At 39.0% G+C, this 12,598-nt stretch overlaps 1 protein-coding gene across 3 annotated transcripts in view; it reads left to right on the top strand.

The window, feature by feature from the left end:
* The window catches only part of LOC110981618 (uncharacterized), a 64,013-nt gene extending 51,434 nt beyond the window's left edge, over positions 1 to 12,579 (top strand). Inside the window, exons 24-29 of one of the 3 annotated variants that reach the window (XM_087130973.1) lie at positions 639 to 675; positions 825 to 922; positions 1,402 to 1,509; positions 2,748 to 2,899; positions 3,459 to 3,594; positions 11,938 to 12,579. In XM_087130973.1, coding sequence (XP_086987099.1) covers positions 639 to 675; positions 825 to 922; positions 1,402 to 1,509; positions 2,748 to 2,899; positions 3,459 to 3,594; positions 11,938 to 12,021 — 615 coding nt within the window. In that variant the 3' untranslated portion in view covers positions 12,022 to 12,579. Of the gene's footprint in view, positions 1 to 638; positions 676 to 824; positions 923 to 1,401; positions 1,510 to 2,747; positions 2,900 to 3,458; positions 3,595 to 4,336; positions 9,144 to 11,937 lie in introns of those variants that run through there. The other 2 variants (XM_087130971.1, XM_087130972.1) reach the window with 2 other exon arrangements.
* The last annotated feature ends 19 nt before the right edge of the window (positions 12,580 to 12,598 follow it).

The raw sequence follows: 12,598 nt of genomic DNA, 5'->3' as shown, positions 1-12,598 counted from the left end.
AAGGCTAGCTTGAACGCGGCCTTTTGGTTGACTGAGACCTCACAAGGTAACTTTTGTATTGTGGCCCTTTAGGTATGTATTGCACTTGTCGCATAGAAAGCATGGCAGCGATGCAAACATATGGACGAAGGCCGGTGGTCATGCACCATGGACAAAAAGCATTTTTCTTAGGTCACACCCTTCGATTATTTCTGAACTCAGAAAGGCCAAGCCGGAAGGCAGAAGGGTTGTCAACTTGACAAGACACTCCACGGCCATTACAGTGGGGAAAAAGGGGAAAAAAGAAAAATAAAATGAAATGAAAACAAAAATCAAACAATTGTTACAAAAAGTCAATGAAACGGATCGCTCGTTTGTACGATGAAACGGGAATAGTCCGAAACCCCTGACCCCCGAAATCCCTTTTTGTATTTTTCCATGGACGTAGAGTATATATGGTGCGTCAGGGGCTGGCGGTCTCGGATTCTTTGGTATACAAACATTTGTCACAGGCCAAATAAAGCTTGCGCATGAGTAGAAATCTAAATGCCATCCGAGAGTGGGCAATTTGTTTACTTTTAGATCATTATTCATAAGCAAAACTTTGTAATGATTTACAGGAAACATACAGCCTTCAGTTTCTTGAGTTTTCATTGCAGGCTTATTCAGAGAAGGACAAGTACATAGCCACTCAAGGTAACCAAACATTAAGTTATTGTCCGTTCACTTAATCTCCATGAATTAAAGCAATCACAGAGAGACGACAGACTCTTCTTTGTTTTAAGAGAATGTGTGTTTGATGACCATAGTATTGGTCATTTTGCTTTTATTCTTTACCAAACAAGGACCGACTGAGTCAACTGTTGACGATTTTTGGCGCATGGTGTGGCAGCTGAATGTGGACAAAATAATCATGCTCACCAATCTGAAGGAGAGTTTTCAGGTATCCAGTTTGTGGCATGCTTACTGCTTATTGCAGTTGTTGTTAATTAAGCTTTAGAGGCTGTTAAAGCAGTTAAGAAGTTTGACAACCAAAAATAATTGACTGTTACCAGATAGGAAAAACAGACGAGGCAATCCCGTTCTGCATTAATTCTATAGTAAAAGTGACCAATTGAATTTGTATAAATGTTTTCAAATGAAAGTCTAAAAAACAGATGTTGCTTTAGACCAAATGTCTAGGAGTCCATAATTTTCGGTTTGGATTTGTTTTTTAATTTCGGTGTTAGAAAGAAATATGTTTCACTGGTGAGATTTTTGTAACACAGATTACAGTTTAACCACCTCATGAACAGCACTTGGTATCCATTGTAAATTTGGGGGTGCAGTGGTTCTCAGTGTACCAGTATGTTGATTGATTTTCACCAATTTAAATTGATTGAATTATCTTGCCTAACTCGTCATATCCATTTCAAATGTCAGCAGTACTGGCCTCATTCAGGATTCACTAACTACTCTGACACCGCAGTGCGCATTATCAAAGAAGAACACTTCGCAGACTACACGATCCGTGTCTTTAAGATAAACAAGGTAATGTTTGTTTTTTAATGTACAATTTATGCATTAAGTGTAATCCATAGGCATGGTCAGAATTTATTGAACTGTACCCACTTCCATTGCGCATCACTGTTAGGTATTTGCTAATAATACTTGGATTCTTTAATGTATGAAACTTAAGACACGATCTTATCTGTTTCTTGAGACAGCTTTAATCATTTCTTGAAATTTATTTGCCAGATACCAAATTTGTTCAGGCAAGCTGGCATCAGAAATATGGGCTAAAAGGTCCCTAACACATCAACAACACAATCAATAGATCCGATATACATCAATTTCCATTTGGCACCCAGGCCAATCAAAAACTCAGTGAACACCCTGGTCCTATGTACATGTACATCAATTTCCATTTGCCACTCAGGCCAGTCATTAACTTAGTGGGCACCCAGGCCCAGGAGCAATCGTTCTGGGGTACAGCCACGGTTTGCTGTGGAACATACAGCACACCCGACCCCATGGTTACCTAAGAGGGAGTGGCTGACCCCTTACAGTGCGTAATACACATAATCCATATGAGCAATAATATCCACTGTTAACAGTAACCATAATAATAATAATTATATACGCCAAATCATGTATGTATTAGGAGATGGCTGTTTCTGAATCCTGTTAAAAAAACGCCACTTCTTAATGACAAGGCAGGAGCTGGGTTGGCGGCAGGCAAATTGAACCAGCTTGCAAATTTTTTTCGGACGGAATGACCGATCCCACGCAATGTGAATTCCCTCCTAAACTGGCATTGTCTGCAATTAGTGCCTTGACCCCTTGCCTTATTGGTCAAAACACTTGGCTGTGATTAGCTAACACTCTTGGCTGTGTTTGGTTTAAACGTCTTAACTGGGATTGGTCAAATCTATGAATAAGTGCTAGAATCCCCCATAGAATCCCGTCTTTGTGAAACCCTTAACTTTTATGCATAGAGGGGTAAACTGAGTATGAAACAATGCGAATATGTGAACAATGATGACTGCTTAAACTCTGAATATAACCACCCAGGACAGTTTACATTGTAAAATAAACTACTTTTAATCACACGAAGCATTGTTGTCAAACAATAGTACGTAGAGGACTCCCATTTCACTTTTGTATCCAGTCGATGTTTGTTTCAGTGCGTAAAACATTTTATATTGGACAAGTTTTATTTTCCCACACTCAGTTTCTCTCTCATTAACATTGTCATGCTCACACATCACATTAATTCTTTTAATCAGTTTTTTAGTGCGGAGGGTAATCGTCTTGTGACACAGTTTCATTTCAACGCTTGGCTAGGCATGAAGCCCCCTGAGTACCCATCTATCTTGCTCAACTTCATGCGCATGGTGAACACAGAGCCGACCGAGGGACGGACCATTGTACATTGCAGGTAGGAATGTGCCCGAATAACGTACTAAATTTATTTCATTTTATCAGGGTTGCCATGATTATCGAACTTTAATGAACTGCTCTCCTTTGGAGTCCAAGATTATGCGTTATAAGTGCATAACATGGCCATTTTCTAGCCCGTAAATCAATTTCCTTTGCATCTAACAGCTTAAAATAACCACGGTGTAGTATTTAACTTCTCCTGAAGGAAGGGGGTTGGCTTTGTAAATTCATTCAGGCGCAGTGCACTTATTTGATTTTACAGGTACATTATGTGCTCACAGGCACTCGGACCTATACAGGTTTTTCACATGACAGGCAAATTCAGGAAGCATACCATGTCCGTGGAACTGAGGCGCGTGCATTTTCACTGCTTGTCTGTTTCGTTTTGCTATCTTCCCTACTTGAGGCAATTTGCGTTCACGACTTTGGGGTTTCCCATGAGCGTGCCAAGACAAATAGCTGTTGAACAGATGAACATAGCCATTAGAAAAATGGCCTTATTCAAAGCATTGCAATTTATTAATTTACAACTTCTCTTTTTTGCTCTTCATTCATAGCAATGGCATTGGCCGCACAGGAACATACATTGCTGTGGACTCCATGCTAGATCAGATGCAGAAGGAGAGACGAGTTGATGTCCTTGGTTTCATCTATCGAATGCGACAAAAACGAATTAACATGGTGCAGACTCTGGTAAGAAACAAAGTGCTTTGAGCCCCGTGCCACAACAATTAGAAGCGCACATCGCCTACGAAATCTAGAATATAGACGGAAAGCAACCCAGTTCCCCGCTGTGTATTTATTTGAATGACAAAAGACGATATTAATGTGTTGAGCCAATCACATGTCCTTTTACAAAACCTTCCGTAAGTTCAGTGACAAAGTCCCTGGAAAGGACTTGTGTTCTTTTGAGTAGGTTCATTTGATTAGCTTTTGAATTTACCCGGACTTGATATATTGTGACATATGAAGCAAAATATAGGACAGAGAGAACCCCCCCCTTGTGTGGTCATTGTTATACTGGTATCTCAGGAATTTGTTTCAGACATCGGGGGGGGGATGTGCTAAGTGACAATAGGTTGGAGTGTGTGTAGGGATTGGACTTGTTGGGGGTACCCCTCTGTCCCATTTCGTACCTGGTATATATTGTGATTGAGTTTTAGAGAGTTGCAAGGATTTGCTATGGACTCAAATACAACTCCAGATATTAACCTTAGCGATGAGCGACACAAGAGGCTCATGAACTATTAGTATACCACACGAGTTAAAAAAAAATGGCACGTGGGCAAAGCAGGGACTGGCGGGCAGTAACTTGGTCCTCTGCGCTGGAGACACAAACAGTAAAGACAGATGGACGGACAGCTAAACATGCTTACAATCCTGTGTTTATATAGTTGGTCACCTGCAATTTGTGTTGACACAATTGTATTTTTAGGAGCAGTACCGATTCATCTTCGATGCTTTGCTTGAGGTCTCCAAGGCTGGAGAGGCGGAATATGTGAACATAAAGAAAGGTGCTAAGAAAAGGGGAAACCGTTGGGTGTGAAACTGGTCGGGAAGTAACCCAAAGATGTTCAACGTAATCCAAACCGTTGTTTCCAACGGATTGGAATATTATGACCAATAGATTAAGTTTTGTGGGTTTGAGCATTTTTAACTGGACAGTATTTTGTTCCATGAATGTGGGCAAATGCTCAAATCAAACTCTCATATCTTTGGCTAATTTTGTACACCGTAACTCGGAACAAGTGATAAGCCTCAAACCTCAGTTTTGCAAGGTTTTTAAGCAGGGGTTTCGAGACTAAACGGATTAAATAATTTTTTTATGAAGATGAACAGAGAATGGCCTCTGTCTTGCTCATAGAAAAATCCCTCGACATTAGCATGGTGTTTGTCATTGCACAAAATATCTTGGCGTTAGAGTGTATAGTGTCATAAACTGTTTACCAATTGCAATTATACATAGCACTCATGCTTGTGCGTGAGTGAATGAGGTGGCGCGTGAGTGAGTGAGTGAGTGGGTGAGTGAGGGGATGAGGCGGCGAACTGAGTGGGGAAGGTTCTGAAGAAAACCAAACGATTCACCTTTTTCGCAGTATACTCAGTCACATGGATTTGTCCACCTGCAAGTCTGTAAGAATGTAAGGAAGTACACTTGATCAGAAAACATCTACTTTTTATAAGGTATCTGACATGAAGCCTTTTGAATTTTTTATATGTTTTTCGACGTAACTTTTAAAATGAGACGTAGTTTTATTCAGAACATTAACTAATACGTTTGGATATTTGAATTTTAAGTTTCAGTTTTCGAATCCTGTTTTTAAGGCTGAACTTTTCACGAGACTTTCTTTTTTTATGGAACAAAGAACATCACTTGCTCCATGCGGCAAAAACAGCTGCAGAGCTCTTTAATGATGTATCGATTCATAAGCACTGCTGTCTGAACATAACCGTGTCACGATAACGGGAGAGAGAAATTCGTAAGGGAAAACTTGAATCCACAATAGCAATGAAGTTAGAAACTGAACTGATTGGCACAACTGCTTAGGCGAAGGTGGTTACCCCTGGTTTGATGACTGGCCTGTACAGTTAAAAAGGTATTAATTAATATAGCATCTTCACTTGCTACATTCCACTACGAACTTCCGGTTGTAAACCCATAAGTTGTCGGAAGTGATAAAATATTTAAAGCCTTGTGGTCTTTAGGTGAATTGCTAAAACACTTTCGACTGTTCAGGATTAGAAGTGTTTTGAGAATTTCATTCATGCATCATTACCAAGGCATAAAAAATACAATCTCACAGCTTTTGATATTTGGACTTCACTGTATATGCAAAAAAGACGCTTTTGGTTTTGGTTTAAGATGTTGTCTTGATGATTTAAGTTTTCAAAGTTGAATGAAAAGTTGAATATACTACTGACCTATGTTTGAACATGCGCATGTTTTTCATTCATGCGCGTAAATCCCGGGAGGATCGGGGCATATATCCCCACTTTTTGAGAGGGGATGGATTACGGAGCCATTCCTCACCTTTTCGCCGGGGAGTAATTAAAAATTGGATTTTAAAGAATTTTCTAGACTTCCAACGACTAAAATGCATTCAGGATCACTCAAAAGAGGCAAAAACAATTTTAAAAGACGTAAATTGCCATCGTGAATACATCATTATAGATGATCATCATTATCAATATCATGAACAACGACCCTCACATAGAGTCATATGGTGCCACCCCAACCCCCAACCCCCAACCCCCGCTTTCAAATTTTCATGGCTGGCCAAGTCATCCTCCCACCTTTGCCCATCCCCCATCCTCCCAATTTCCAGCACTAGTTTACACCACTTGCTGCTCGTTTGAAAATGCTTAAATAAAAACGATATTATTGTTCGGCATTATTGTAATATCTGTAGATGTAAAATGTTATGTTTCCAACATTTTCAAATTGTAGTTGCAGTAACTTTAAAAAATAACGAATACTGTCATCCTTGTGTGTAACTCTCTGGAAAAAGGCAGCAACTGATAAGTCCATGAACCCTAAACGAAATTTTGATTGAAATACTGGTGCACGTATTTTGATCAACAGTTTATAAAAGCGCTCCGGTGGCGTAGCCCGGGGGGGGGGAGAATCTCAAGAATGTTGCCCTCTCTCAGAAGAGCTTGGCTATGCAACTGCAGTATTCCATCCAGAAACCATTTGTTAATTGCATCAAACATTATAATTTAAGAACTTATTTGATTATTGCAATATATTGGTGCTTTTAGCATCAGAATGAATTCGAGGGGCACATGTTTTCGTAGTTTTGAACATAGATGACCTGGATTTCCGTGGTTTTTAGTGAAACTCAAAAATATGTGCGCCGGCAGCAGTCGTGACATACTAGCAAAACTTGTAATCGTCACAGGTGTCTGTTATTTGACGAACACTGTTCCTTTGTGTTTAATTCTTGTCTCTTTCGGCTGTTTCAGCTAATTGCCTGAATATCTGATTGTGTCGATATCGACCTGCATTTGCCTTTTTTGTGCGCTTTAGTTTTGCAGAATGTGGTTAAGCTTTTCCCTGTTTCACAATCTTAAGACATTAAAATATGTATTTCTGCTGTTGACCGGTCATCTTTAATATGCGGAATTGGCCTTACTTACAAATCAGCATTATTGATTTGAAAGTGGGGTTACTGTTTTGTTTGGGAAACCAGGAAATAGAAATGAGAGCAATGAAATAAAAGTTCATTAAACATAATTTCATTTTTTGCTGATGAATATATTAAAAATTGTGATTAATTACGTGTAAATGCTGTAAGCCACGTTAAAAAAAGGATGAGGCATGGAACTCAGGAGACTGACACCACCCAATGTAATATGAATGCGCTATCATAGGATGAACATAGAATGGTATTATGTTTTACCGGTACTGTAAATAAATGGATTGTATTTACTCAGTCCAAGAACTATAAAAATGGATACTGTAATCGGGAATCCGTACATAGATGCAATAATAATATTGGATGGCTTCAAGAAAGATACAAGAATTGACTGCATGAACAGTAACAAGTTTGCATCGTCTGCTTTACGTTTTATGGCCAACAAGGGTACGGGAAGGTGTGTACTTTAAAATGCTTATGACCTCTTGTTTACTTCCGATAACCGAATAACTTGTTGATATATTTAACAAGTATGTAAAAACTTATTATGAAAACATGTTACTACATACAAACGAGTTTCAGTGTTTACTTTATCAAAGGTGTCTCGTGTGCAAAGTGATTAACTGCAAGTGAAATGATTGATTAAAAAACGTTGTATTTTACATTAATGAAAGGCTTCATTTGTGCTAGTTTTGTTATGCAAATTTCAGTGTGAAGAACATAACCTTATTGTTTCAGTGTACTAAGTAATCAAGAATGGCAGTTTAATATCTGTCAGTGTTTTTGATGTTTGTAATCATGATGTACGTAATATAAATGCAAATAACTTTTAAGAGTAAATTTGCCACCTTACTAGCGTTGTAGAACCTTATGTTACATTAGCTTTTAGCATTTTTCCAGGGGGAAATTTCCAAGGAGAAAAGCACTCATCACCAATAAACTTATAAACTTTTAAAAGTTTGAAGGTTTAAAGGGCTTATTTCATTTTTTTACCCCAAATCTGAGATATTTATACCTGTTCATCTCTTTTTCTCCTTTCTTCCATTTTTTGGGGGGAGGGGAGGGGCCCTTTGCCCTTTTGGGACGTCCACAAGTTGTTAAAATAGCTTCCTGTGCATTTGTCCATTTCAAATATGTATTGTTTGATGCTAAGTAAATAAATGTATCTGATAATCAAAATTGTGAACTGAAGTTTTCGCTACATTGCTTGATACATGTAAGTAAAAGAAATTGCATTAATGATAAAAGTGAAATCAATTTTTAAACACTGGAGGCACGTTGCCCTATTACAGGTGTCTATACCTAATGCCTAATTAAATATCGGCGGGATTGTGAAGCATATATTTGTCTTTGCCAATCCCTTTTTGCACACTCAGGCCTTACAAAGAGCTGAAAAAAGGAAAAGGAAAAAGGAAAAATGAAATATTAAGCAATGCTACAAATATTCAACTTGCATATATGGACAAATATTTGGGTTTGCAGATAAAGATTTTTTAAGGAATTAATTTTATAAAGATTTTGGTCAAAATTGTAAAATGTTTCAATATAAATGTGTAACTTCAACTAGAACGTTGACTATCTCCCAAACATGTTTTATTTTATCTTGCAATGTGGAAGAGTAATGACTGTATCATGATATTACGGAGGGGAAAGAATAATTCGTTGGAAAGTTCTTAAACACTTGTTAACTCTTAATATAAATTTCTTGTTACAAAAGCAGTGCATTGCCTTAATTCTGTACTTAATTCTTTGAGACGTCTGGACTTTCAAGTTCAAGATATCTGTCTCGACTTATGTACCACTGAGAATTGACCATTATTGTATTTGTGTGTCATGCTTCTTTCTTTTTGCTTTTGTTTCAGAATATAAACATGGAAAATTTGAAACCACGTGATATTGTTTTTACTACAGTAGACGCTCATTATACTCGTAGAATTCGTTGATTTCCGATGAAACAGAGAGTTTCAACTTTAATGGAAGGTTGGTGTGACGGTTGTGTCTAAGTTGTTTTCCTGTAATAATGGATTCTGGATAATTCAACATTGGGTGTGCATTTATGCTTGCCAAAATGAGTTTGAATAAATTTTAACAAAGAATAATCTACTCTGCCTTATTTTAATGTTTATACTTTTCTTACATGTTTTAGGAAGCAAAAGAAATCTCTTATGTGAAAAATACCAGGAATCAGAATGAAGTTAAACAACTTTAACCGTCTACATTTAGGCCTGATTAAAGTAGAAGTATTTAAGCAAGGATGTGTTTTTTATGATAGCATCCTCTGGGGCATAAAGTGTAAAATAGACTGCCAGCATGCAGCATGGAGATCGTTGTCTCCCGTCTTGACGACAGCGCTGTAGAGTACTATGGCGCCGTTCATTTCCTTCTAGTTTTTTCACGATATTTTAAACATTTATCGCTCAATTACATTTGTGTTTTCCCTGTGATCGCTCACTGGTTTTACAATTTGTTTTGATAAATATTTCTTTCAAACATGTTAACCTGGCCATAAATTTCCAGCTCTTTATTTTTTCCTGGTGTTACGCTCAATTGTTATATTGATCAAACGTAATTCAAAAGAAAGTTACAATTTTTTTTAAACATAGTTTTTAAACGTATCTTTTAATTAGAGTAGATTTTATACAAAACTAAAGTCGAACTCAAAGTGAACTTCACATTCGTGACAGCCTATGATAACTACGGTATACCACAGTGCTTTGCCGATGCGGGGGTGGCAGAGGGCTCTACGTAAGAACACGTAGTCAGGACGATTACTTGTAGCAACTCTATACTAGACTAGCTAGTACATTCAGTCATCCGGGTCACGGCGGAACCGAAGGATACGATCGCCGGTCCTAGTGTTGACGGTCGTTCAAAAATGACGCTTGGAAAGAGGATTTAGGAGAACCACCATAGAGTACCGTAAGAGTGACGTCATTTTGAACCAGAAAGTGTAGTGTGAACAAGTGAAGTACGTGTCTGTGTTAGTTCATGCGGTTGTTTCGTGCAAATGCAGGACCGGTCCCCGTCCCTATTACATAGGGATCGGTAGCTATCTTATACCAAGCACGAAATGGGACAGAGGGGTACCCCCCAACAAGTTCAATCTCCATACACACTCCAGCCTATCGTCACTTAACACATCCCCCTAGATGTCTGAAAAGAATTCCCGAGATACCAGTGTATCTATGACCAACACAAAGGTGTGTGTACATGAGTTTGTTTCTGCATTCACTTGGGGACCCTGAACAATAGAGGACAATAAGGTTCCCGATTGACAGAGGGTCCCCGATTGACAACTGTGTACAAAACATATGGGTGGTCCTCTAAAAAAGTTAAAGTACAAACAAAAGAGGAACAATAGGGGGTCCCCAGTTGCAGGCAAATACACACTTGTGTGGGTGTGTGTGGGGGTTCTCTCTGTCCCACAGTTTGCTGAGCTCGCTGGCATCTGGGTTACGTAGTCAGTTTAGCTTGCAATGGCCTTTCTATTCATAGAGATGCTTTTTACAATACAACCTTTCGTGGACGTGACAGCCGAACATTTGCCTCTCTGGAAACCCTTGGAAAAGTTTTTTTTAACCTTTTTAAGGAAGCAGGTACCCCTAAAACTCAGTAGAGAGGATGTTAATCTATTCTAAAAGTCTTCCAAAGTTTTGCCATGTGATAGGTTGCATTGTGGGAATGTTATATGCTAATTTACTCATTATCATAAAACCTACAGCATTCCTCTAATACGGAGTAAGCCCTTTGCCAGTTAAATTTGAATAAAATCTGGTACACTGAGATATCTGATTGCACATTAAAACATAACAATTTGAATTCCCCAGACTAAAAACAAGGTTGCCATACCTCGTGTTTCGGGACTTGCTTTTACATAGCGACCACCATCTCCGGACTGGTTCCTTTGTGCCCTTCTTATCCATTGAAAACAGTGTATTTAGGCAAGTCGTCTCTTATGTAACTAAGGAAAAGCTTGCCCGAATCACAAGGTATAGCAACAGCGTTGTCGGTATGGAGAACTCAAATTGGTATATTCACGTGTACTCAGTGTACAAGATTTTATTCAAACCTTACTCGCTAACGGCTTATTATCTACTATGGGTCCCTACGTTCGGAGGACGTCTGTACATGAAGGGCGCAGGAGTTACAACTCGTGCACTGCAAAGTGCTCGATGGCTGTCAGCGCCCAGTCAGAGAAAGTGCAAAATGCTCGATTACTGCCTGCAGCATAGTCAGATAAGTAAGGCCCAGTGAGATGCTAGCAGTGGTTTTTGTTTGCAATGCGGGCGATACACAATAGTGCGCCTCCAAGAGTGTGCAACGCGTTGGCCAATCACAACGCGCAAAATCTGTCGACCCTTTCCAAACGGGCACTGGATCGACTGATTTCGTGGAGGTGCACTTTTGTCCAACGCCCGTATTAACTACAACGTACAGCCGTGACCAGAAAATATGGAAAGAAAAATCCCTACGTTAGACTTACTGTTGATATCTTAAAAACACTATTTTTGATACACTGATCTAATACGCATATAATGTTTGTAATTCCTCCGTGACCTGTAAGACGTTCAGAACTATGCGTACGGGAAACAGAATAATTGCCCGACTTAAGAGAGATCTTGTGCCTGACACAGGATAGGTTTAAAATTATTTCATTTTCTGGAGTTCTTGCAAATCTTTTTGTAATTGTTATGTGACTTAGGAGGCTGCTGCCGACTCAGTCGACATAGAGCCTGAATGTCGACCCCTGATGGCACGCTTTCGGAACCCTTGTAACTTGTAACTAGTAAAAAGGCCTTTCGTAAAATATTTGCTACCATATTAATTTATAGAAAATGAAAAATTGCCTGACTTTAATAAGGAAAATAAACTAAGAATAAAATCTGCTTTATTGCAGATTTTTATTTTTAGGATCCGGAGTGAGTATATCTCGCCGGGCTGGGTATTCGTCAAGCAGAAGGATGTGGACCTTCAGCGCTGAGGCTGTCGAGTCTAGAGCCGCCAGGGCCTTCGTGTTGGACGAACACCCCTGTTTCCCTTTGTGAGTTCTGATTTTCCCGCTCGTGGGCGATTAAAGCCCTTTAGTTACATTGCTTGCCAGTAAAATATAGGGTAAGTTTAAAGTGTGTCTCCTGATCTTTAAATGTCTCCACGACAGTGCTCCAAGTGATTTGCTTGATGTAGGGATTCCTAGTAAATTGGTTTTAGATTTAATGATGTTGTAGCCTTTCTAAGTTAACGGAGAAAACCCACTATAATTTTACATTTATATTGTGAATCAAGCCTTGCTTTTGGAGACAAAAATAAGGCAGAGGGTTTATTAAAGGAGAGCAGTCGGTGGGTAGGGACCTACCAAAAAACATAACAGGGAATACTAATTCACAGTTTTGTAATCGAGGGGATTCATCTCGCGGCGTTGTTCCATGATCATCCTTATTTATATTGTACTTTAACCTTTCCCTGCCATGTAATACCTTGAGTCATTTTCCAACTTACGGGATAATCTCGTAAACCTATGAGTTTCAACCTAGTCCCGCTACAATTGACCAATAGAGAAG

The sequence above is a fragment of the Acanthaster planci genome, linkage group LG21 (genome assembly GCF_054643075.1).
Source record: "Acanthaster planci isolate LZ-2023a linkage group LG21, COTS_SCS, whole genome shotgun sequence".
Taxonomy (NCBI): domain Eukaryota; kingdom Metazoa; phylum Echinodermata; class Asteroidea; order Valvatida; family Acanthasteridae; genus Acanthaster; species Acanthaster planci.
Note: the sequence above shows the minus strand (reverse complement) of the source record. Positions and strands in the feature narration are given on the sequence as shown.